The 27333-nt window shown below is 42.5% G+C and overlaps 1 protein-coding gene across 1 annotated transcript; it reads right to left on the reverse strand.

The window, feature by feature from the left end:
- Positions 1-527: 527 nt before the first annotated feature.
- Positions 528-27333, reverse strand: LOC117402214 (solute carrier family 22 member 3-like). The gene is made up of 11 exons (XM_059024250.1): positions 26749-27333; positions 19882-19985; positions 18589-18743; positions 12444-12612; positions 12041-12158; positions 11502-11608; positions 10132-10346; positions 9137-9245; positions 7440-7552; positions 6269-6368; positions 528-1385 (listed from the first exon to the last, which is right to left on the reverse strand). The coding sequence occupies exons 1-11, from the start codon at positions 27157-27159 to the stop codon at positions 1328-1330; spliced, it is 1659 nt and encodes a 552-aa protein (XP_058880233.1). The 5' UTR covers positions 27160-27333; the 3' UTR covers positions 528-1327.

A 27333-nucleotide genomic window follows, 5' to 3' on the forward strand; every position in this document is an offset into this window, starting at 1 on the left:
GATAAAAAGAATTGCATCGCAGAGAGTAAAAAGCTGAAGCTGGACGTTTTTTAGATAAAAAGAGTTAGGTCTGTTGCACCTGTTAGTTATTGTGTGTAGAGCCCATGTATACCTTTAATTTAAACTACAAATACATTTTAGGACTCTATTGCAAATATTTTTCTACTGTTCAAAACAGACCAGTGTGGATGCTTGAACTGTGATCAAATCAACTCGTTTAATATAATTCAATTTCCTTCTAATGAAATCAGCCTCAACATTTCCCTGTGCCTATGTACTGATCCAATCTTTTCCACAAGCCATTATAACTTATGTCCAGCCACTATTTTACTTGGGGTGTTGAAACAGAGTTCAAACTGTCTCATTTCATCTAGTTAACTACCCCTTTATACAATTTAGCAGATGGTTGATCTGCTTAGTGTCACTGTTAGTAATCTTTCTGAAAAATTAAAGTAGGAAACAAGCGATTCTAATAATGGTAGAAAATCAGGACTGTACATATGTTTACACAGACAAAAAAATTGGAGGGCGGTATCAAGATTGTGCATTGTTAATCAAGGACAAACACAAACTAAATGAGACATTGCCTTTAAGAAACAAAATAAGCTTGTACGTTCATTGGAAAACTGGTACCTGAAAGCCTTAAACCTTTATAAAGCATCTACAGCTATGGCCACCCTATGGAATGAACACATTTTGCTTCATAAAGTCGAAAGATACCTGCTGAATAATGTTATGTTAACATATTGAATTACATACTGCTTTATCGTTTTCCTTATACAGTACTTAATGAAAAACTGACAAATTAATTCAAAATCTATCAAACACTGTACTACTATTATGGCTTCCAGTACACTTTCACAATATCATTTGAGTTTATTTGATTACATGATGTTAAAATTAAGTTCATATAGTTTTTTTTTTGTTTTTGTTTTTTTTAAATAATGTCTAAATCCTAAAATTCTAGGTGATGCAAAACATTTGGGCCATAGCTGTATACGTTTTGCAAAATATGATATTTATTGTACAGAAAAAAATACTTTGGTAGCAAGCATATTAAAGACTTTTACACTGCATCACAAACAAATACATGTATGAGAAACCTACATTCTGAATGTTGGCAGATTGATAGCCAGATTTAGTCACGGCAGAGTACAAAAAAAATGTAACCACTATGACCCTGGGGCAGCTACTGTACAACAAGAGGTCATAGGTCACTCCACATTCATTGACTGTTTCTAAATAATAGTTTTACTAAGATACTTGTGCGTAATAACGACAGTAACCTGGCATTAGTTTATGTTCAAAGTTTCCTCTTGCTTTGTGGTCATATGCAGGAATCTCTAGTCTTCGACTTGTTTCTTTTAACTTGAACCTTGTGGCCCCTGTGAAAATAAAATAAATGCCATTAATGGCAAATGAAAAGCGCTGTGTTGCCTTACCTTACATGGTTCTCAGAGTCATCAATTCCACTTATGAATGGTATTTTCCTAACATTAGTCTTTCTTTATAGGTATATCCGAAACCTTTAACTGTGTTGGCTGCACGAGCCACTCCCATGACAGGAAGTCTGTAAGAGGAAGTGCCTAAGGAGCGAACCCTCACAATTTCCTTGTCGCCCACTGAGATTAGACAACCGAAAAAGCACGTAAATTCCACTTACGAATGAGTAACCCATACCAAAAGATAGAGTCGGTCAAGATCAGCTAGACTCAGGTGCTTACTTATAAGGAAGTACCAGCTTGAAGGAGACAGATTTCAAAGTGAGGATGTGACATTAACCCTGTAGAACCTCATGTAGGTATGGGGTCCATCCCAGACAGCTGCTTTGCAGACCTCCATGGAAGAACCGTGAAGGAGAGCTTAGGATGTAGTAACCACTCTGGTGGAATGCACCTTCATCTTGCATTCTAATAGAAAACCTGCCCTAGCATGACATTCCCAGATAAGCTCTAAAAGCCTTAGAGCTGATCTAGATTTAGAAAGTACCTGACCGACTTTATTAGCACCATGGAATATAAGGAGCTGCTCCTATTTTGCTCCTTTGTTCTTTGCATGTAGTATGCTAGTGCTCTGACAGGGCACAGAGAATGTAGCTTGCACCTTCTCTGTTCGCGTATGCATCCAATTTAAAAGCCTCAAGCTCAATAGGCTGATTTAGATGAAGTTCTGTAACCTGCTTTGGTAAGAAATCTACCTTCTGCGAAGAAAACACCTATATTAGAAGTAGACAGGGCTTGAAGTTCACTTACCCTCCAAGCAGATGTAATGACCACGAGAAACAGAGCAGCAGCAAGGGATGAAAGGGAGGAAGGTGAACAGGAAGTTGTTTGGCCACATGGTGGACGAGGTATCTACCCTGTCAGACAGAGGATGCGGATGTCGAGAAAACCACAGGAGACATTTTGCACTGTCAAGGGAGGAATAAAGATCGGCAACTGGAGTGACGATCTTCTCTCACAGCATGTCCACCACTGACTGGGACAGTGACCACTCCACTGAGCAGGTCCACAGGGTGGTTGAGGGTCATGGATGATGGGTGTCTTGAAAGTGATGTTCTTCTCTGTAAAACTACAGTAGAAGTTTGAAGGCTCCTTGGAAAAATAAAATCGAGACTTGACACCTGCCTGGTGAATTTTGTAAGCCACAACAGCGGATCAGAACTTGGCTGCCTGAGAGGCGTCTTTGGAAGGCCTGGAGAGTATAAAACACTGCCCGCATCTCCAGGCAAGATATCCGTAGCAGGCATTCCGCAGGAGACCAGCTCTGCCGTGCTGTTTGTGGTTCCATCTTCCACCCCAGCCGAGCCTCGAGGCGTCTGTGAATACCATCTATCTCTTCCAGGGGGACCCCATACGGACGACTATAAGGCTTAGGTGGAACTCCAGCAGCTGCAGCTGGAGGTTGCCTCAGTCCTGTCCCCTGAGCTCAGGCAGGAATGATTGTCCACCATGACTGGGTTCAGATACGGAAAACTGTAACTGCTGCCCAGGACACAAAGCCTGTCCACTGTGGTAGGTCTGAGGCAAGGGCTTGCGCTTATGTATGAAACCTTAAAAAGCTTCCTGAGCCTGGGTATCCTCCAAGATGGACTGTTACATTGAGTTCACGGGAGGGCCAAAAACATGTCCATGAGAGAAAGGGGTGTCCAGGACATGAGATTTCAACTGGTCTGTGGATCTGGTCTGGGACATCCAAGCGTATCACTTTAGAACCAATGCAGCACCCATTACCCTGTCAGCAGCCTTAGCGACAGGAGAAACAAACTGCAATGAGTGTTTGGGAATAAGCCTAAGCAGCTAGAATGGACTCATGCTAGGTGGTGAAACTGACTCCAACTTGTCCAAGAGGGTCAGCTGATAATTGACTATGTAGCACTGGTATCCCCCAGCCCTGAACAAGAAGGGTCGCTGCAGCATAAGACTTGATGAGTCCTGGAAAAATCATCTGTGGCCTTGCCCTGGAACAGGATTGACAGGCCTAACTGCAGAAGGAACAGGGCCAGACACCACTGGCTTCTCAGGATAAGAAAAGGCCTGCTGAGCCGGAGCAACCCTAAAGGCCTTGCAGTATTTTCTGGTGGTGGCAGTGACAGACGATTTTCAAAGCCTGCAGTCCATACTATTCAATTTGGACATGAAGAGGTCCTCCGATCTTGAAAAACGAGCCTCCTCAAACCTAGAGGAGGTAGAATCAGAGGACATAATTCTTGGCCTTTTAGATGGCTTCTTCCTGGGTTTAAATAACTCTGAGGACGGATTTAGAGATCCTGTCAAGCCTCTGAGTGTGAAGGACTTGTCAGTGCTGCACAGAACTGACATTCCATAGGATCTGTATTCAGCGCGTCATAGGCAAGCTGCCAGCCCAGGCATGTGACACAAAGCTGATGTGGGTCCAAAGCTGGGTGTTTAGCACCACAAAGGCAAAAATGGAACCCAGGGGAAGCAGTTGCTGGAGCACTCCAATTACCAAAGTAAGGAGGGACACGAGAGTAAAAAATAATGCTGAAATTTTAAAAGTAGTTGGTAAACAAAGCAATCTAGGTACTTTGACAGAATATACAAATTAATTAATTGAATATGCAAATGGGTTGGCGCAACGTTGAAAAATGTTAACACCAGCGTCAAAATGTTAATTGGCCTATGCTAAATAAGCAACTACAAAGCAGGATATGGGGTGTTAAAATATAGAACAAAATAATTAAATAATCACATTAAGAAGCAGTGTAAGCACTTAGAGTTCTACCAAAGGTAAAACTCAAATCAACAACCACAATGTGGCAGGAACGTTGTAAAAAAAGAAAACAAGGAATTCACCTTAGCTCACAGGAAACCTCACTGCACAAATGGAGTACAAAATATAACAAACAAGGGTCTACCAATACAGGATCCTCACTGCAGAAGACCCAGGAAAAACTTTTTTTTTTTTTGGTTGAACACAGAAACTAAGGTCTAGCACAAAAAAAAATTACCAAGGTACAGGACAAAGACAGATGGCTCCTTTATTACTGTTGGAATAATAACAAAAAACACCGTAATACTACCAAGGTGCTAAAACAGTAAGCAGACAGCTGGTCCTCTCAAAACTGTTTAAAAAGGAAAATGATGAGTGTTCGCTGCTGGGGCACTTCTTATAGAGTGCCTGTCATGGGAGTGGCTTCTGCAGCCAACCCAGTTAAAGGTTTCGTATATACCTTTTAAGAAAGACTAATGTTAAGAAAATTACTCATTTGTAAGAGCAATTGACTTTTTCATTCTCTATTTGTTGCTCAAGGCTGATGATGTCACCAGTTTCCTGTTGCTGTATCACTGGGGAATCAGAAAGGACTTTTGCAATAATTAATCACAAAAACAGAAACACCCAATAAGAACTAGAAAAAGAAATACAGAATGAATGCACATGAAATCATTCAACCAGATAAAGTGGTGATAGTCAAACTGTACCATTTTGTATCATTTTGTACAAGATAATCAGATTTGGAATCCCAATGAACATGAATGGACAGACTCCGCTGAACAAAGGTTTTGACTTCAATATCACTCTATCCATGAATGCACACATTTATGTTTACAGGGCCTGTAGGTTTTCACTTGTAATTTAGTCCTACAGCCACACAATGTCTGTTAGACTTGACAGGTAAAATAATAAGCAATAATTAAACAATCATCGCATTACTTAATGCTTACAATTTAGTGAATCGATCATCAGTTTACTACAAACTACAGATTAGAAGCTTATTAAACATAACACTTTAAAATGGCTGGCTGCTGGCATTTAACTGTTATTTATTTATTTATTTATTTTTTTAAAACCTATTTGGAGGGTTTTATTACCTGACATTTAAATAATTTTGTTAAAATGTTGCTAAAAATCTACTGGCACAATACAACAGAAGATTATATTTTTCGACTTTAATAATTAAATTCTCATTGATGTCGATTTTTTTTTTTTATTTCTGTGGTAATTTCTGCGTGAGCGAGACACTGACAGTCTGACAGCCTTTGACCTAATTTCTGATTGGTCCATTGCGACGCAAACAGCCCGTAGCAAAATACAAATAAAACAAATGTATTTCTATATTTGCTCGCTTCATTCATGCCGCTTGCTTCGCTTGCGTTGTGCGTTACTCAGTTTAAATCAATAGTTTTAATTATTTTTGCTCGCGTCTGGTGTGCTCTTTTAACATGCAAGTCCATGCCTATTGACGTGTTTGATTTGGCAGTGCATTGTATGTTGCAGAGCTGCTCTTACAATCCGACTTTTAAGAATGTGTTTGTTAACATTTACATATTTAGCTTTTTTTTTTTTATTTACAGAAATGCACCTTTAGTCATAGTCACGCCCCCCTTAGTGACTCTCCACGGCCCCCCAGGGGGAGCGCACCCCCCAGTTTGCGCACCACTGATATATACCATTTATCCTTATTGCTGTAAACTCATTTTTGTTATATATTTTTTTAAAACAGGCTTACATAAATAGCCAATATCATTTACAGTAGGCTAAAATTCAGCAAACTTTAAAGTATGTTTAATAAATGCTAACTTTACAGCTATAAACCACTGTATCAAATCACTGATATCCTGGCTCAGGGAGAAACTTTATTGTTAGGGTGCTAGTGTCCTTTCTGATTTCATCTTTCAGATGCTGTAAAATGTATGTTTTGGAGTCCTATACGGACATCTTGAGATAAAGAACTATAGTTAGTTTGTACAATTTCTGAAGCCAATTCCCTAAGGCTCTACTCATAGCACAGTTTCTTAAGTCTTACCTTCCTAATGTTTCTACATCCTGCACTGTCTCTGGTAAATCAATGCCGTTGGTTTCAGGTAAAAGCATTACTAGCCCACCACACAACAAAGCGATGACTCCTGTAAGAGCATAAGGAAATTGAATTGAATTATGATTTGTACATTGGACCACAGCTCAAAAGAGAGATGTACAGTATGCATTAAATAACTGCAGCAAAAATAACTCTCATAATCAAAAGAATGCAGTAACAATGGCTGTTTTGTCTTTTTAAATAAACCAAAAAACATATTATTCTGTAACAGAGTTGTTCAAGATTTCAGTCAGATGACTGTTGTTTAATTTCAATACTCTATCCTGTGAGGGTCACATAATGTAGCAAACATGTACACTTGTGGGTCACAGAACAAACAGTGCTTGGGGAGAAGCTGCTGAGTTGGAAAAGGGTAATCCCAAGGTTACGGAGAATATGCAAATCATTTAACAATCACACTTTATTTTAAAGGGGCACTTGTTTTGTTTAATAACTAACTCAACATATACTATCAACCACAGTTGTCTGTTTTTACCTTAAACAGGGTCAATTTAATAATGCAGCATTGGTAATTTTTTGATTTTGGAAGTTAATTCACTTAGGCGGGATACACATTTAAACGACACACATAAGTGGGTAGACTGTCAATACACATTAACCTATTTCTGAACTAATAAAAGACAAGCTGAAACTGTTCAGAAAATATCAGATAACTGAAAATGGTTTATATAACTCTAGTAATGTTTAAGAGGGCAGCAGCTGAGTAGTGGTTAGGGCTCTGGATTCTTGACCAGAGGGTTGTGGGTTCAATCCCAGGTGGGGGACACTGCTGCTGTACCCTTGAGCAAGGTACTTTACCTAGATTGCTCCAGTAAAAACCCAACTGTATAAATGGGTAATTGTATGTAAAAATAATGTGATATCTTGTAACAATTGTAAGTTGCCCTGGATAAGGGCGTCTGCTAAGAAATAAATAATAATAATAGCAAATGAGATTTATGTTTTATATATATATTAGAAAACCTGCCTGGTGTTTCAAGGGCTGAAGTCTTCTAACTGCCAGATCCTTTGCAATTCCTTGACGCCTTCTCTGACCATCCCGATTCAGTATATCAGCATAATACAGAGCTTATAAATATACGCAAATTAGGATACTCACCATATAATATCAAAGGTAGCTCTAACCATACACTTGCTAATCTGTATAGCAAAAAGGGGGCTAAAATCCCTCCAACATCAGAAAGGGATGAGCATGCAGAAACTCCAAGGTTCCTTCAAAAAGAAAAAGAAAGATGCAGCACAAAATGCATTATGGTCCGTTGCTGTGCCTATTTAAGTTGCATGTAGTGAATAATGCAAAAAAATAACAAAATGCTTTTTTTCTATTCAAGTTTCAACCACGAATAGAGGGAATTACCATCAAGAAGGTAACCATATAGACAGATCAAGACCAAGATTGCATTTAGCAACTGGTAACCGGTGACATTTTTCTATTTTAAACATTTTAATCTTAAAATGACAGATTTAAATACCATTTCAATGTTGTTTTGCTGGTTGTTTTTCATTGTGCCTGAATATTCCAGTCATCTTCCATCTAACTAATGAAGCTTTCTGACTGGTGGAAGAAAGTTCTGAAGGGTCTAACTGTATTCATGTTTTCATTTAACTGTCAGTTAAAGTAAGTAGCAGGGGTTTTGAAAAAGTATAGCATTATACTGTACATCTCCACGTGTTGCTACAACTGTTTAAATAGCGTACTTGTAATTGTTATTTTCATTGTTAACACCCTGACAACTTTTTACACGTAACGTTAAAGTCTGTTTCAAAGCTCTTTTCAAAATGTCCACTGTAGTGCACAGGGGTTTGAGATCTGTCCTCTAAACCACTGTATGGATCGTTGTTGCTGCCTGCTTGACAATGTGGGCAATAATTCTTACATTATCAGTGCACTAGATTTTGAATAGAGCTTTGAAACAGACTTTAAAGTTATAAGTGTAGAATGTTGTCAGAATGCTAACAATGAGGGCTCCCGAGTGGCGCATCCAGTAAAGGCGCTCCACGTGGAGTGCAGGATGCACTCTATAGTCTGGATGTCGCGAGTTTGAGTCCAGGCTATTCCTTTGCCGACTGAGGACAGGAGCTTCCAGGGGGCGGCGCTTAATTGGCCGAGCGCCGCCCAGGGGGAGGGAGGGTTAGGTCGGCCAGGGTGTCCTCGGCTCACCGCGCACCAGCGACCCCTGTAGTATGGCCGAGCGCCTGCGGGCTTGCCTGTAAGCTGACCAAGAGCTGCGTTGTCCTCCGACGCTGTAGCTCTTGGGTGGCTGCATGGTGAGTCCGCAGTGTGAAAAAAAGCACTCGGCTGACGGCACACGCTTCTGAGGACAGAGTGTCCTCTTCGCCCTCCCGAGTCAGCGCAAGGGCGGTTGCGGTGAGCTGAACCTAAAAATAATTGTTCATTTCCAAATTTGGGAGAAAATAATAAAAATAATTGGCAACGACTCAATTTAAAAAAAAAGAAAAGAATGTTAACAATGAAAAGAAATTACAGGTATGTTATTTAAACAGTTGTAGCAACGCGTGCGGACATGCAACACTATATTTTTTCAGAACCCCCGCTACTTACTCTTTAAACCTGCCCTATAAATCTAGTAAATTAGGAATTTGAATCTCCATTCTCCTCGACACATTATCAAGCCCCAGTAACTACTTTAGCCAGCTCCACAAAGAAGCTTTTGAAAGGGGTGTAAAAGCAGACGTTACCAACTTTGACATTTGTTTAAGGAGTAGCTTTAGTTTGCTTCAGTGTTTTCTAATGTGGGATGGGTTATATATACACCTGTTAAATTGAAGTGCTACCTTAATGATGTGGGATACAGCTCAGAGTTTACAAGGTAAACAATTTCATACGCCATTGTTATCCCAAGCCTGCCAATAACTGCAAGGGTTGTCTTCAGCCAGTTTATGTCTAAAACAAATCAGATACAAAAATATATAAAACAAATACAATTACAGTTTTCTTTCTCAATTATTACAGCACAATTCTTGTACTCCAAACACATTATCAAACATTTAACACAAACATTGAAATGGTTATGTAATTCGCAAAACGCATGCGCTTGCAAACTGAAGTTTCAAATGCATTTATGCACCTGGGAAAACATAATACTATCATCGGTACATCAATCACAAACTTAAAATAAAATACAGCTATAGTTTTTAAATATTTCAGTAAAAACAAAAGCACATGATCAAAGGTGGAAGCACCATCTGCTGAAATTTAAAGAGCTTTATCATTGTTAATTGACGCTAATTGGCAGCAATCATTTCTATTACTTTGACATTATTTTTAAATAATTATCATGATATGTATGGAGCCATTGCTGCACCCGCACTGCATGACTAAAACTGACATTACAAGAAGTATTGGCTCTCCTTGTTTGCCACATTCCCAGATTACCTCCCAGATCACGCAGTGTTGCATGAAATACAAACATGTAGAAGCACGGTAAAATGGGCCACAATCTCACTTTGGAATATATGGCAGCGAACGTAGTGACATTCCCTCCACATTGACCGGATACTTCCACAATGCACACTGGCTGTTTTGACCAACACCTACTCAGCACCTTTTGCACAAGTCCAAACCCATCTCATCAACGTAGATGGACTGAACAGGCCGAATGCTGGCTACACGCTCCATAATGTAAAAGAATGAAGAAAGGGACCCCACAGCTACAGTTTTTAACTGTTGCGGCAACAACAATGTGAGTGGTAATAACCTCTTTAATGTTCACAGAGCAGACGTTAGCATATGAAAGACAGTCTCAATGCACTACTTTAAAAAAGCTTACCTTCTGGAATTAAAGCAGTAATAAGACATGCCACTCCTGCCACTATGTTAGCAGTGGCAAACGGAATACGTCTCCCCACTCGGTCAATAGTCAATAAAATAATGAATGCTGCAGGCAGTTCCACAATCCCAGAGATAAAGAACCCAAGGTATAGGTTACCTCCCACGATTCCTAGACGCATAATAAGCCCTTGGTAAACCACTGCACTTGTGAACCTGAAACAACAAATACAATCTCTGACAGGCAATTCACTTAAATTATAAACAGAGAGTCTCAACCAATCAGATTATGTGTAGAGCGGTCATAATCCCACTGCTAGGTTTCCCTCAAAAAGCTAACATACTAGAATCTTGAAACTCGCTTTAAATGGCGTCAACTTTCAAGCGATTTAGACCAAGATATCAGTGTTTCTAAAAACACATCTAAAAATGTCTTTGCAAACGAAAACATGCGTTTGGTTTATAATAGCTTTAATATCCTCCTTGTCATTACATATAGATAACTTTGGCTTTTATTAAATGTCTTCACCTTTTCCATGACTTGGAATACATGATAAATGATCTAGCACCACTGTACATTAATGCTTAAACAGTTGATTCTCTAATACGAAATGTCCATGTTTCAACTACAAGATAGCATTTGACAGGCTTCCTAAAAGAGCTTGCTTGACATCCAGTAATACTGCACCCCAAAGCCAACATGTCCATGTTTACTGTACTGTATGAATATGGCAGCAGGTGAAATGCTGCTGATGTAAGAACATAAGAAAGTTTACAAACGAGAGGAGGCCATTAGGCCCATCTTGCTCGTTTGGTTGTTATTAGTTTATTGATCCCAGAATCTCATCAAGCAGCTTCTTGAAGGATCCCAGGGTGTCAGCTTCAACAACATGACTGGGGAGCTGGTTCCAGACCCTCGCAATTCTCTGTGTAAAAAAGTGCCTCCTATTTTCTGTTCTGAATGCCCCTTTATCTAATCTCCATTTGTGACCCCTGGCCCTTATTTCTTTTTTCATGTGGATTGGTCCTAGATACCTCGTTGAAATGGGGTGCAGTAGACCTCCACCTTTAAAAGTGCTTCTTTGTCAAGGTGGTAACAAAAATGAAAATGTTTTTCATTGTCTTTTTTTCCTGTTCAGATGGTGTTGTATGGTGCTTCTTTTGCAAAACTAAACCCTGAAATCTATGTTCTCAAATTCAATTTAAACGCAGAGCTTCAAAAAACGAAACATAAAATACTATGCCATTTAGGATTTTTATTTTCGTTTACTGTTTTAACATTTAAACTGACACAGCCTTAAACCAGTCTACTGAAGTTAGTAAACATTGATCATTCTTGAAATAGCTTAAGAGTTTTAAGAGTGTTCTTACCAGGCATACATTAGAATTAATGTCTGCTTTCTCATCTGTGATGTCCTAAACAGATCTAGAAAGGATGGGTTACTGAGATCTTCAGGGTTTGGCTCTAAAAGTTTCATCTGAAAATGAGAATTAGAGCATCAGACTGTGTTCCACAATCATGATCCATTTTACAGTACAATATAATTTCTAGGTGCCTGTCTTACTACACCATTCTAGAGTACACCATTCTAGAGCCTTCGGTGACTCGATTTGATCAGAAATGAGACATGTTGCTGTTGGTTATTTCTTTTAATTTAATATTGGACATTAAACAAATATAGGAACAAACTTAGGGGGAAAAAATGGAAATACAAAAATAGAAACACTACTATACTGTGTTTGCACAAAAGGGTTGAGTTAATAATTAACAGTAATATTGACCAGCTCAACAGAGCCACTATTATTTTAGCTGAGGATGCATTGCTAGCCTTCCAGCAGAACAACATGTTCTACTTTGTATTGGAAGTGTTATTTCATTAAGACAAAGCTGAACTTTAGAATCCTGTTACCTCTCTGTACTTTTCTGGTAATGATCTTCCATTATGCTTGGCAATGTCCGCTGCAATTTTCAGGGCTTCTTTTATTTTTTGCCGATTCAACAACCACCGTGGGGATTCCGGAATGAGCCTTAAAAAGACAACTTTAGATTTATACCTACTAATCTTTAATGAAATGTGCCAAGCAATGGAGAATCACCCCAGCTACTGTATTTGATGGTGAGTCCCATCAGAGTGGTTGCTCTTCCCAACTATTAATCATTGATCAGAACAGTAATAGGTTTAATAGTGGATTGTCTGGATTTGTAAAAAAATAATAATAATAAAAAAAAAAAAATAGCAAGGTTATGTCTACAAATTTTAAACAGGGCAGTAATTCCATAATTTTTAATCTAATTTGTTTTTCAACACGTACCAGAAGTATATTAATAAGATGAAGGTTGGCAGTGTGATGGTCAGTTGTAAGGCCTTCCATGAGGGGATGAGATAAGCAATCCCAGGAAGGATTACCACCCCAAATGTAAAAAATATCTGAGCCACAATAGAGACAACCCTCCTGTGGCTTGATCCAACTATTTCTGTTACTACAAAATAAACAAATAAACAAATTTAGGGTTAGTATCATAATACAGGTCAGTAATTGCAGTTTTGCCAGTTAATATTATATTTGTACTGCTGTACTGCTGAATCCTCTTCTTTAATAGTAGTATCACAAGGGTATCCATGTATTATAAAAAATAATAGATGGGCCTCTTCAGTGAGTTACAGGAAAACAATTCCATTTCTGGTTTCTGTGACAGTTTATAAATTAATCAACCTTCTGTCTCGTAATTTATGACATCACAGAAACCCTAGATGAAATTATTTTCCTGTAACTCACTGAAGCCCATCTATTATTATTATTTTCGTCCCACCACTAATATATATATTTAAACAAAAAAAATCTGAAAAACAACAAAAACACAGCACTTGAGTATACTATTGTCATTGCCCCAGTACTCAGGCCTTTTTGTAACTAACTTTTATACCAACCAATAAAGAAATTTAAATGTGTTAACATTTTGTTCACAATTCGTGTTCAAGCCTTTATAGAATTTAAATAAACTCACTCTTGCATTGTTCATTTAACAGTCCAACAGAAAATAATTTAAAAACAAAATCAGAAGTGTTTTTGTTTTTTTAAAGTTCAGGTTTTTTTAAGAAACAGAATTGCGTCCACGACTTCTTCACTTAGGTGGGCTCGCTTCTTTGTAACAGTGTTACCAGCTGCTGAAAACCCCTCTCTAACGGAGTCGATGCTGCCAGTATGCATAACATTTCCCTTGCAAATTGGGACAGTGTTGGAAAACGCGAGGCATGTTGCTTCTACCATAAGAGTGGGTTTTCTGTGACAGATTTGGGTTCTTGCAAAAAAATATCGTAGATCGGTCGTCCATGGTATCCGGTTCCTCATCTACATTCCCAAATAAACTGCTGTAGTCGTGTTTTGCTTTCTGTTGGCCATGGCAGGTATTTTCTGTGGTAATTGCTCTGGGTTGCGTGCACGTAATCTGGACTTAATTTCTCCGTTGGTTTCTTTTTTTTGGACATCAGAAAGAAACTTATGCATTTTAAATCGGCGATCAAGAACAACTGTTAGCACTTGCACAGAGGTTGGATTGATATTGTTAAGGAAACGATTCTCCAGGTCAGTTCTGATCAAAGTTTTTGTCTGTCTTAACAGCAGATGAATCACTCCCTTCTGGTTTAGTTTTGTCAACCAAGTTTGTGATCAGAGGTAAAACTGCTGAAAGCGTAAGACTGCATTCGCTGCTGAGATACCGTCTAGCATTTTCCATTGGGGACAATACGTTAAGCAGCACTTTTAAAATATCCCATTGTTCTGGTTTGAGATCAAGGTAGCTATGAGCTTCTTTTGTGACTTTTCGGTCACTCAGTACTGCAAATAACGGCCATCTATGTTTGGAAAGCCGCTCAATCATATAGCAGGTTGCATTCCATCTCGTTGGTACATCTTGCATAAGCACTTCTTTGCAGAGACCAAACTGCTCTTGTCGCCGGTGTAGTTCAGTCTGTGCTGTGGAGCTCATTCTAAAGGGGCCAACCAACTTTCCAGACGCACCAATAGCACGATCAATATCCGGTACTGCCAGACCTTTCCGAATTGAAAGTTGTAAACTGTGTCCCTGTGACAGAAATACAATGGGTTTTGGTTGTAAATCTCCCTCCCGACCTGTGAGGGCGCTAAGCAGCGAAAGGGAAAGGCTTTGGACGGGCTGACCTGACAGTTCTTTCCCTGGTACTCCGTTGCAGGAACGTATTGACCCGGAAGGGAAACGAGGTAGCAGCTGCAGACAGTAAAGGCAGCTGCAATCGTTTACCAAGGGGTCATGCGGAATGGCATAAAGGGGCCTGGGGAATCGTAGATCTTTTCCTTCACTTGGGTCAGAGAAGCACGGACTGGAAGGACCGGGAGAGTTCCCAAAAAGAAATATAAAAGTATTCATGAGTGTTTTGTTTGTTCCACTGTTAGTAATTGTCTTTTGTTTGTAAATTCACTAGATGGCTAACACGTCTCCGGAGCTGTCGCCTTGGGCCAGCACTACCCGGAACAACAACACCACAGTCACTGTTATTTGTTATCACCCACCTTGAGCACTACTGCACACACCCGGACTGGTGATTTGTGTTAGTAATATTGTGGGAGTAGATAACGTGTTATTATTTGTTTTGTTTACAAATCATTATTATCATTTTCCTGCTGAGCTTTACACCAGGGGTGTATTGGCAGAGGATTATTGTTTGGTCACCAGACCAGGATTTGTGTTAAAAATACAAATAACATTTCCAAATTGGATTACAGTTTTCACTTGTGATTATTTCTGCACTGCATCACCGCTGCACCTGTTCATCTCAGCAGCCACTTTGCCACAGTCCCCCACACCTCACAGCAGTTAAGCCCATCTTTTATGTCATGAGCAACATATTGGCAGCATTATCTGTAACTACTGCAAGAATTTTAGAGAGGGGGATTGTAAAGTCTGACAGTATTTCCTCTAAGTGGTGCTGTAGATTGTGTTGCTCTCTGCAATCGGTTTTGTAGCTCGAATTTTAGTTTGTAAATTCCACTCATCATCCATGTAGTGGCAAGTTACAGTCATGTATGACTCATTTGCCACACTTGTCCATGTATCTGTTGTCAGGGCAAGAGAACTCACATTTTCCAGTTCGGACCTAAATGCTTTTTTGTCCATCATTGTGTTGCTGTTTAATCAGTTCTCTTACGGTTTTGGGACATGGCACCTTGTACTGTGGTTCAAGGCAACACAGCAACTTGATGAAAGGTTTGTCTTCAACAATACTGAGTGGACGCATTCCCTGTACCAAGAAGTTGACCACCTTGCTTGTTATTTCATCTTTACGTGATTGTGTTAGCGAAGTTGTTTTTTTTGCAAAGTTGGTGATGGTCGTCTGGCCTCCGGCTTTTTCTGGATCTTCTTTGTAAAGTACAGCATGCATCCATTTAATGTGTTCTCGCAAATTAGTAGTACCACCGGGAACTCATTTGTTTTTTGCAAAACTTGCATTGTACAGCATTTCGTTGTTCATTTATTTTGTCAAAATAATTCCACATGTCAGACTGAGGCCTTTTATCTATCATCATCATCATTATCATCTTCAACCTTTTTCAATCCACTGCTGGATGAAGGCCTCACCAAGATTCTTCCACAAAAGCCTGTCTGCTGCGTCCCTCATCCATGTTGCTCTGGCGTGTTTCCTAATTTCATCTTGCCATCTTCCTGGATGTCTTGTTCTTGGTCGCTTTATATCTCTTGGGATCCAGTCTAGTATCTCTTTGGTCCAGCGATGGTCCGTTCTTCTTGCTACATGTCCGGCCCACTGCCATTTCAGTTTTTTCACTCTTACAATAACATTGCATACTTTTGCATTGCATTCCTTCCTTTTCCTGGCTCTTCTTATTATTCCCAGCATCCATCTTTCCATACTCCGTTGAGTTGTTTGTAAATTTTAAGTCATTTTTGCATTGAGGGTCCAGGTTTCACATCCATAAGTTAGCACGGGCAGCATGTATTGGTCGAAGACTTTCCTCTTGAGGCATAAGGGTTTCAGAACCATGCTTTATCTTCCAAAGGCCCATTTTTCTCTTCTGTTGATTTCGCACATGTGGTTCTCTGTTGTCGAAACTAAGTGTACATAGTTATTGACTTCTTCAAGCCTGATCCCATTGACTTCAATTGCCTGAGGAATGGTATATTTATTGAACATAACCTGAGTCGTCTTCAGGTTCATTTTCAAACCTGCTTTGATGCTAGCCTTGTGTAGTTCTTGTATTCTTCATTGTAATTCTTCTGGGCACGTTGTAAATATTAGGATGTCGTCAGCAAATCGTAAGTGATTCAAGTAGGCTCCATTGATCTTCAGCCCCTTATTTTCCCATTCTAGTATTTAGAAAAATGTTTTCTAGGGTGGCCGTGAAGAGCTTTGGGAAAATTGTATCTCCTTGACGAACTCCTTTTTCAATCTTGATTTTGTTGCTGTCCTTATGGAGTCTTACTATGGATGTTACATTCTTGTATATGGTGCTTATTAAGTCTCTGTACGTTTTCTCAATTCCTTGTTTTTTTCAGAGAGCTTAATACAGATCTTGTGTAAACAGAGTCAAAGGCTTTTTCGTAGTCGATGAATCCCAAGCAAAGTGGTAGTTCGTACTCGTTGCTGGTTTGAATCACTTGCCGTACAACTTGAAGATGACCCATTGTACTAAATCCACTCCAGAATCCTGCTTGCTCATTTGATTGTGCCAAGTCAAATTTATCTTGAAGTCTGTTGGTGAGTATCTTAGTAAAAATGTTGTAGATAATAGAAAGTAAGCTAACAGGTCTGTAGTTTTCGAGGTCTTCTTTATCTCCTTTCTTATTTAAAAGTATCACCAATGCATTGTTCCAGTCGTTTGGCACTTTCTTTTGCTTAATACAATCTGTAAAAATACATGACAGTATTTTTGTCAGTTCTTCACCTCCTTCTTTCACGATGTCAGTCGTTATGCCGTCTTCTCCGGGTGCTTTTCCTGTCTTCATATGTTTGATAGCATGTTTCACTTCTTCCGGTAGAATGTCTGGAACTTCATCCTCGAGTTGCATTTTTTCCGTCTCGTCTTCATCATCTGCTACGTTGCTCTTTTCATCTTGATATAACTTTCTGTAAAAGTCTTCGACTCTCTTCAAAATCAATTAGCGGTTTTTGATGATAGTCCTGTCCTCTTGTATGATTGCTAAAATCTGTTTTTTTCCTGAAGATTAGTCTTTTTGTTTTGCTTTCTTCATGCTTTGGTTGTTTTCAATAGTTTTCTCTACCAATCTACAGTTGAATGACCATATATCCTGAGTAATGTGCTTTCTTACGTCTTGCAGAGCTCAATGTATTCAGTATTTGACTTCAGAGCTGCTGTTTGTTTCATTTCCCTTATTTTCTTCATGCAGTGTTTTGTCTCTTGCGTGATCTTCTGGTCGCATTTTGTACTCTGTGTTCCAGCGATGTGTTTTGCTGTTTCTGCAGTTACTTGCGTCACTTCCTTATAGATTTTATTTACCTTGTTTGCTTCATCTTTTTGCAGATCTTAAAGAGCACTGAATCTATTCTTCAGTTCCAGTTGAAACACCCGGTTTTGCTTCTGGAGCATTTCTACATTGATTGTGTTGGATTTCACTCTCTCTAGTGCTGTGTTTAGGTGTACATTCTCTCCATGTCCATTTCCTGATGGGTTTCTTCTGGAAGAAGGTGTTCATGATGAATAAGGTCTTGTTGTCTGCAAATTTGACTAGTCTGTCGCCCCTCTCGTTCCTGTCACCATGTCCAAATTTGCAGACCGAATTCTCGTCTTCTTGCTGGGCCTCAATCTTGGTGTTGAACTTATAGTGGCTCTTCCCATTTTTGTGTAGTTCTTGTACTTCATAAAAATCTTCGACTTCTTCATCCAAATAGCTTGTTGTTGGTGCATATATTTGGATGACCTAAAGTTCATACTTCCTTGAAACTTTCAGTATCAGTCATGCGGACTTCTCTGACACACTGTCAATCTCTACTACGTTATTCTTAATTCAATTGTGGACAATGAACCAATGCCTCCTGTTCGTCCATCTGTATTGCCTCGGTAGAAGAGAACTCTTGAGTTCTAGTAGCGCGTCGTCTTTTTGCTGTACTTCGATTAGTCCTACGATGTATATATATCTTCACAAAATAAATGAAATGCTTGCCATTTATTTTCTTTAATATAACTCAAACTCCAAGAAGCAAAAGCCTGTGAGTACCAATCACTGCTTTTCCTATGACTTACAGTAGTTCCTTCATGTAATATCTCAAAGTTGAAAGCAAGTGTAGCATTGAAGTATCTGCATTCAATACATTTTCTTCACTAACAGCGCTAAATAAATTACCATAAAACAAATCATATTCACCTTTACTATAATGTGTGTGGTTTTCATATTGGAAATGATTTACTGGAATTATTTTGTTAGTCCCATTTTCTTTAATGTTCTTACCCAGCACAAATGAAGCCATCCATGCTCCTTTCCCAAAGACACCTTGAATTGTGCGGAACAACAGCAGCATTATATAGTTGGGTGAAAATGCCATTGCTACCCCGGAGACTCCCAATCCAAAAACAGAAATAAGGATACACAACTTTCTACCAAACCTGCAAAACAAAGTGAATTAGGAAAGCATATGAAAAATAAATAAATACAATAATTAATGAATTCATTGATTACATTTTCAAATAATGTGTATTATTATTATTATTCTTATTATTATTCTTCTTATTATTATTATTCTTATTCATGGTGAACGATAATTTTCTTAGAAACCTCAGTGTTCTACAGTTTTATTATACATGGTGGTAGCATGAGACACGTGTATAACAACATTAGGGGGCGGCTATCTATTTAGTGAGTAATTACCTCAGCCACATGCCCTCTGTGGGATGTTTATTAGGCAGTTTAGACTGATGGCTCTCAGAAACAGAGGCTCTTGAGAGACGAGGAAATCATCCAACACCACCATTTAAAAAGCCTAGCGAATCTTCTTCTCTGATTCTTAGTAATGATACATGCCCCCTCCTAACCTTAACCACAACCCCTCCCCCCCCAAAAAAAAACAACTGAAGTTTAAAATAAATTGTTAAAAAATAAACTTGTTTCATTGTTTCATGATTTTTTTTAAATGTTATTTTGATTTACAATGTTATTGTCAACACTTCTTCAATTGTTAAAAATAAAAAAAACATGTTGTTTAAAATTTAACCATCATAATGACTGTCTGCGGCGGTTTTAGGTATGAGTATAACCTGGGCCGTTGTACTAGTGTTAAATGGTAAAATACAACGTAAATGGTTTGCCTGAAAAAGGGTGCTGTGTAAGTCTACTGTAATTTTAAATGTTCATAAAACACACATTAACACACATTAACTGGGGTTGGGGCGTTCAAACATGGGCATTGACGCGGCAGAATCTGGGTATTTTCTGGATAGCTGACCTACCTCCTGAAAGTAACTACTATAGGATGCATTAAAAGACAGATGATTAATTACTATGTTAATCACATAGCCTTGCCAGCTTTAAAAGCTCCACTCTCAACCTAGCTTGCAAAATCAAATACAAAACAATAAAAAAGCATATGTTTTGTTGGGGCCAGTAAAAAAAAAAAAAAAAAAAAAAAATAGCGTGTTGCCTAAAAACAGAATTGGTCAGTGTGTGGTTAAAAAGACAAGCTAGCTAAAAAAAAAAAAAAAAAAAATTATTTACAGAAAATATATATATATATTTAGAGGTACAAACCGATCTGCTCCATAGCCAATGACTACCGCTCCTATTAGTAATCCCACATTCAGGAAAGCTTGGGTAAGGTCTACCTTCCATGCATGCTCACATACAAGGTCATACTGAGGAAAAACACAAAGCACATAAAATGGTTAATTTCTAGGAGGTGGTACTACAGCAAGGGAATGCTATTTTAAAAATCAACATGTTTTCTTGTAAAAATGCCATTGCAATTTCCCTCAGTGTAACTATTAAACAAGAGGAACATTCTGGCACCTGAACCATCAGACAGAGCATCTTGAAAAGAGGAAGTGGTTACTACTACCTGTAAGCAGTCAGATGGGCAACTTTATTAGAGTTTTCATTTAGAAAACGGGTCACTTAATTTGGGACAGCATTTATATGGTTATCATTGTACAAATGCCACGGGATTAGGATACCCCACATCTAATGCCGTACAAAAGTGACATGGAACTTTATAAAATGCATACAACAGAGTACTATATTACAGCTCTAAGTTATATCCCAATTAATACATAAATACAAAATGCAAATGCCAGTTCCTCTGCTTTTCACTACCCTGCTTTAGCATCCCACGTGGGGTTGTGTGCAAATTCCATTTTGCACAGAACCCCCGGAGAGAGTCGACCCTAGCTGTATTTCAATAAAATGATGTGTTCTCTTATTTGGCTGCTCTTTCAGCTTCATGGAAAAGCTTGGGGCCTCTCAAGATGCACTCACTTTTTCAAAAGCAGGGCAGCTTGTCAAGCCTTACACAATGGTAAAAGCAAAGCAGTGCTTTCTTTCTTGTTTTCCTTTTCAACACTGACGGGACAGCATAATGATTATCCTGTTGAATTTCTGCAGACAGTTTTTTCCTTCTGTCAGGATAGTTTGTGGAAAATGTATTGTCCCTATTTTAACTCATTTTTCTCTTGACAGAGATTAACCCAGAAAATGTGCCAAAAAAGACAAAACAACAGAGATGGTATTTGATCGATTAAGAAATGCTTAGGTGTTTGCACTGAAGGTCATTCATCCTGAATGATGGCAGCAGTTAGTCTGTTTTCTATGAAAAAGTAGAATACAAAACTTAGCAGTTACACTAGAGCCCTAATTTGCCCTTACAAAAATGTACAATTATTAACTTTTATTAACTTTTAAAGGTAGAGAGCCCCAAGGGTTTTAAATAGTTTGTATTTCAAGAAGGTTGTCATTGTACTTTATAAATCAATATTAAAAATATAATCTCTGTAAGTGTGGTAAATTGTAATAATTATAACAAACACTGTTTAGAAAAGAACAAGAGCCCCTGTTTTGTTTTATTATGTTTTTGTTTCACCTGCTAATTAAATATTTTTTGGCTAAGTAATTACACACACATCAGGTGTTATAGAACAGTAAGTGCTTTTTTTAATAAACTCATCTTTTACAGTTTATTGTGCTGCCTATTTTATTTTTGCAATTATAAAACTCCATTATGGTGTATATTTACATTGTAGCAATGGATTTTTAAAAAATGTATTTATTTAGGCAGCTGGGAGACTTAGCCAATCTTTAAATGCTTCAGTGCTCATGTCAACTTTGGGTCAGATAAAAGTAGTGGTTCCCCCTGGAGACCGAGAACCGACGACAGGGGACCAAGGCGACGTGGATGGGGTATCGGGAGCACAGACTGGTGACTGGACGGGTGCAGAAGCCGGTAGAGGTGTGAGCCCCGGCGACCGTGGAGTGACGTCTGGGCCACCAGGGGGAGCAAAGCAGGAAATCAGTCAACCGACTGTGCCTGATGATGCAACGACCTGGGAACCAGGCCCACCAACCAGACGTCCGGACACCAATGTCGGGTGTCTGGGAGCCCAGATCTGGACACGGGTGGTGGTCGGGGTTGTGGTGTCGGTGGTCCCCTCTCCTACTGCTTCGGCCAAGGTGGTCCTTGGTCTTCTGTCAGGGGTGCCCGTTTAACCCCTGTGGTTACCCCTGGGCTTTTATAAGGGGGCACCCATTTAACCCCTTTTCTACCAGGAGCGGCGGCGCTGGTCACTCCAGCAGGGGTGGCGTCGCTGGGTACTCTTTCCCCTTTGGCACTGAAGACGGCAACACCCCCTCCCTCTTTGCCACTGGAGACGGCAACAGCTCATCCCCTTTGGCACTGGAGACGGCAGCAGCTCATTCCCTTTGGCACTGGAGACGGCAATGGCCCCTCCCCCTTTGCCATTGGAGACGGCAATGGCCCCTCCCCCTTTGGCACTGGAGACAGCAACGGCTCCTCCCCTTTGGCACTGAAGACAGCAATGGCCCCTCCCCTTTGGCACTTGAGACAGCAACGGACCCTCCCCCTTTGGCACTGGAGACGGCAAAGGCTTCTCCCTCTGCTCTCCTCCGGGAACGTCCGCCCCTTCCCTTCCTCTTTTGGGCAGGTCATTCCTTCTTCTCTAGCAGGTATTGGAGTGGGCAGCATAGCACGAGTGCCCAAACTCAACACAGGTGAGGCACCAACTTGGGCATCTAATCCGCCGTCCCATTGGGTTAGAAAACAGATGGGTCCATCTTACACTGTCGGGCGGATGGCTGGGGTTGGACTTCCCGGCGGAGCCATTCCTCGGCCAACTCCACCTCGTCTCTCACAAGTCAAACACTCACCCCAAACTCCTTTTCCAAAACAAAGGCTTTAGCTTTGTTTTTATACATGTGGCCATTCCCCAATTGGCACTCGATTACATAACTGGGGAATGGCCACATTCCCTGCGTGATTGTTGGCAGAGATGGAATTAAACCTCCGTCCCTGCCAAACTTACATTCAAAATACACTTCTTTACACCAGCAGGGACATTACACTATATTGACAGGGTTTGATTTTTTCACTACCCCTTGTACCGGTATATGCAAATCTTTACAAAATACAAACCAGTCTGGAAAAGAGTATGTGAATGTGTGCCTGTGACAGGATGGACCGAGGTTTGAGACTCAGAGACAGTTGAAAGTTCAAAATAAAGATTTTTAATGAACAAAAATACAAAATAAATAGGCACAAGGGCCAAACAAAAAGGTTTCAAACACAAAATACAACCACAAAACAAAAACTTACAAAATAAAGCTTCCAGGCTGGGCGTTGCCTTCACTGGAACAGAAAAAACCAGCACAAACAAAACACACTCCTTCCAGAACTCTCTCTACCACTCTCCAACTCTCTCCCCAGCCAGGGCCTCTCCCCTTGCTTTTATTCCCTGTGGCTGGAGCCCAATTAATCAATAATTGCTACTTAGTCAATTAGGGCTCCAGCCACATTCTCACATGTTTTCCTGGCAGGGAGGAATTTTAACCCCCTCCCTGCCAGTCCCAACCATGATCATAAAGACGGGGCAGTCCCCCGTCACATATCCCCCCCCTTGTGCCAAGCACAACATGGCCTAAATGGCCACCTCCCCCCTCAGTCTCAGTCCCGGAAGAGGGGGAAGCACAGTGTCCATGGGGGTGGCCATGGTGGGACGTTCGGCACCACCCAATTCTTCGTGGCCAGCAGCTCCCTCTTCCGGGGCTCCGGCCACACACCATCTTGCCGCGAAAGTGCCGCTGGGGGAGCTGGTCTCCTGACCTCCCTCCCCCTCTTCATGGCCAGCAACTCCCCTCCGTGGGGCTCCGGCCATACTGTAGCGACCCCAGGCGAAGCAGGATCCCCGAAGACCCCAAGCGACGGCAGCAGCAGCGGACCCTCGGGAGGCGACGGCAGCAGCAGCGGACCCTCGGGAGGCGACGGCAGCAGCAGCGGACCCTCGGGAGGCGACGGCAGCAGCAGCGGACCCTCGGGAGGCGGAGACGGGAACGGCGGCCCGGCTCCCTCTGGTGGCGGAGGCGGGAACGGCGGCCCGGCTCCCTCTGGTGGCGGAGGCGGGAACGGCGGCCCGGCTCCCTCTGGTGGCGGAGGCGGGAACGGCGGCCCGGCTCCCTCTGGTGGCGGAGGCGGGAACGGCGGCCCGGCTCCCTCTGGTGGCGGAGGCGGGGAACGGCGGCCCGTCTCCCTCTGCTGGCGGAGGCGGGAACGGCGGCCCGGCTCCCTCTGCTGGCGGAGACGAGAGCGGCAACTCGTCTCCCTCTGCTGGCGGAGGCGGGAACGGCGGCTCGTCTCCCTCTGCTGGCGGAGGCGGGAACGGCGGCTCGTCTCCCTCTGCTGGCGGAGGCGGGAACGGCGGCTCGTCTCCCTCTGCTGGCGGAGGCGGGAACAGCAGCTCGTCTCCCTCTGCTGGCGGAGGCGGGAACAGCAGCTCGTCTCCCTCTGCTGGCGGAGGCGGGAACAGCAGCTCGTCTCCCTCTGCTGGCGGAGGCGGGAACAGCAGCTCGTCTCCCTCTGCTGGCGGAGGCGGGAACAGCAGCTCGTCTCCCTCTGCTGGCGGAGGCGGGAACAGCAGCTCGTCTCCCTCTGCTGGCGGAGGCGGGAACGGCAGCTCGTCTCCCTCTGCTGGCGGAGGCGGGAACGGCAGCTCGTCTCCCTCTGCTGGCGGAGGCGGGAACGGCAGCTCGTCTCCCTCTGCTGGCGGAGGCAGAAACGGCAGCTCGTCTCCCTCAGCTGGCGGAGGCGGGAACGGCAGCTCTTCTCCCTCTGCTGGCGGTGGAGGGATAGACAGCACCGACTGTTGCCCCTCTGCTGGCGGTGGAGGGATAGACAGCTCCGACTGTTCCCCCTCTGCTGGCGGTGGAGGTGGGAACAGCCTATATTCTTCCCCTGCGGGTCCCTTCAGCCCTGGGCCTGTGGGCTTCCCCTTCTCGGGCCGTGGACGCACCGACTCCTCCCGCTCGGGCCGTGGACGCACCGACTCCTCCCACTCGGGCCGTGGACGCACCGACTCCTCCCGCTCGGGCCGTGGACGCACCGACTCCTCCCGCTCGGGCCGTGGACGCACCGACTCCTCCCGCTCGGGCTCCTTCCCCTCGGGCTGTGGATGTTCGGGCTCCTCCCTCTCGGGCTGTGGACGTTCGGGCTCCTCCCTCTCGGGCTGTGGACGTTCGGGCTCCTCCCTCTTGGGCTGTGGACGTTCGGGCTCCCCCTCTCTGGGCGACGGCAGCGGCCCCCATTCTGGCTCTCGGGACGGCAGCTCCTCCCCTTCTGGCTCTCGGGATGATGACTCCTCCCCTTTGGACTCTCGGGACGACGGCTCCTCCCCTTCTGGCTCTCGGGACGGCGGCTCCTCCCCTTCTGGCTCTCGGGGCGGCAGCTCCTCCCCTTCTGGCTCTCGGGACGGCGGCAGCAGGGGAACCAGCAGGCATGCTCCTTCTGCTGGTGACGGTGATGGAGGCAAAACCAGCAGGAACTCTCCCTCTGCTGGTGGACACCTGGACCGTGGACATTGGGCCTTCCCCCTCTTGGGCTCTGGACGCACCGACTTCCCCCTCTTGGGCTCTGGACGCACCGACTCCCCCCTCTTGGGCTCTGGACGCACCGACTCCCCCCTCTTGGGCTCTGGACGCACCGACTCCCCCCTCTTGGGCTCTGGACGCACCGACTCCCCCCTCTTGGGCGCAGGACGTTCGGGCTCCTCCCACTCAGGCGCAGGACGTTCGGGCTCCTCCCACTCAGGTGCAGGACGTTCGTGCTCCTCCCACTCCAGGTCTGTGTCCGGTAACACCTCCGGGCAGTGGTGCTCCTCATGCCCGTACTGCATGCACTGGGTGCACCACTCCTCTTCCTCCCATGTCTTCCTTCCTCTCTGCCTCCTTCTTCTCCCCTCTGTTTGCGTGGGGCAGATGGCCACTGTGTGCCCATATGCCCCACAGCCAGTGCACAACTCTGCCGTGAGACTTTTTAAAAACAACTCCCCGTCGTCATCTGCCTCCTCCTGGGCCAGGGCGTAGGGGCGTCCTGCCCAGTTGTGGCCATAGACCTCACAGCGCCCACACCAGTCCGCTGGTAGCACTTCTGGGCAGGATCTCCATCGATGGTCCAGCATCCCGCACCATGAGCACCAGGGGAAAAGACTGGCTGGGTCCTCCAGCTGGGGTGGCTGTTGTTGCAGCAGCCTACATTTCTTCGGCTGCTGCTTCTCCTGCCTTTGCCGCTGTCTGCTCTTCCTCCCCATTTAAATCAAGTTTCCAAAAAAAAAAAAAACTCCCAAAATTCAAGAGAAAAAAAAAAAAATTACTGCTCTGAGCCTCCAGGTGGCGCTATCCCACTTCTGACACCAACTGTGACAGGATGGACCGAGGTTTGAGACTCAGAGACAGTTGAAAGTTCAAAATAAAGATTTTTAATGAACAAAAATACAAAATAAATAGGCACAAGGGCCAAACAAAAAGGTTTCAAACACAAAATACAACCACAAAACAAAAACTTACAAAATAAAGCTTCCAGGCTGGGCGTTGCCTTCACTGGAACAGAAAAAACCAGCACAAACAAAACACACTCCTTCCAGAACTCTCTCTACCACTCTCCAACTCTCTCCCCAGCCAGGGCCTCTCCCCTTGCTTTTATTCCCTGTGGCTGGAGCCCAATTAATCAATAATTGCTAATTAGTCAATTAGGGCTCCAGCCACATTCTCACATGTTTTCCTGGCAGGGAGGAATTTTAACCCCCTCCCTGCCAGTCCCAACCATGATCATAAAGACGGGGCAGTCCCCCGTCACAGTGCCTATAAACAAAAATGCAAACAAAATACATAACATCATTAAATAACTACAAAAAATGTTTTTTTATTTAGAAAAATGTTCTTATTTTGTCCTATAATAAGAACAATTAAATAAAGAACAATGTATTCAAATGCGGAAGAATTGCTTATGTGGCAATACAATTCTTAATTTGGAGCCAGGTAAGAAATTATTCTTGTTTTAATATTATTTTAGAAAAATATTCTCATGTTTTCTTATACTGCAATAAGTAAAAACTAAACACTTACCTCACTGACAATAGTGGTTCTTGAAGTATCAAAGTTCCAGCCATTCTTACAGGGAGTAAGATGTATCCCATCTGTAGAGTAATTAGTGGACTGTGACAGTGGCTTGCCGCAGCTCAAGTCAGTGCTGTTCCAATGTATATCGTATTGTTCACACTGGCTGAAGGAACCCTCAGCCCCTTTCAGCTGGGGAACTGTAAAGTTCCTCTCTTCCTCCCAAGTCCAGCCACATTTTTCTCTGATTTCATCCACTGCGGGGCTCCGGCACCAGTGAGCAGGAGTATCCCCCAGGAAAACTATCCCCACAAAAACAAAACTGAAAAGTATACCGGGAACACAAGTTAGCAAAAAAACCCTCTTCTGGTATGACCCAAACTCCCCTATGTCCACCAACAACTCATCAAAGGTTGGCATTATGTACAATCCAGTTGTAGTGAGAGTTCTTTCAAAAGCTTCAAGTAACTGAGCAGCTGAAAGCTTTCCAACTTTTTAAGTCCTGTCGTTCTGCTTCCAAGCTTGAGCAACTAGACTCACACACTAACATAACCACTGCTGGCCAAGACTGGTGAAAAGGTTCCAAACATATAT

Source organism: Acipenser ruthenus, chromosome 5 (genome assembly GCF_902713425.1).
Source record: "Acipenser ruthenus chromosome 5, fAciRut3.2 maternal haplotype, whole genome shotgun sequence".
Classification (NCBI taxonomy): Eukaryota; Metazoa; Chordata; class Actinopteri; order Acipenseriformes; family Acipenseridae; genus Acipenser; species Acipenser ruthenus.

What these genes read in the sequence shown, in the direction of transcription:
- LOC117402214 (XM_059024250.1), bottom strand. Translation starts at nt 27,159, where the DNA reads ATGCCAACCTTTGATGAGTTGTTGGTGGACATAGGGGAGTTTGGGTCA. An exon ending in TTAATTCTAATGTATGCCTG is followed by an intron (nt 10,347 to 11,501) that starts GTAAGAACACTC and finishes TTGTTGTTTCAG; the next exon opens with GTTCACAAGTGCAGTGGTTT. An exon ending in GATGTAGAAACATTAGGAAG is followed by an intron (nt 1,386 to 6,268) that starts GTAAGACTTAAG and finishes TTATTTTCACAG; the next exon opens with GGGCCACAAGGTTCAAGTTA.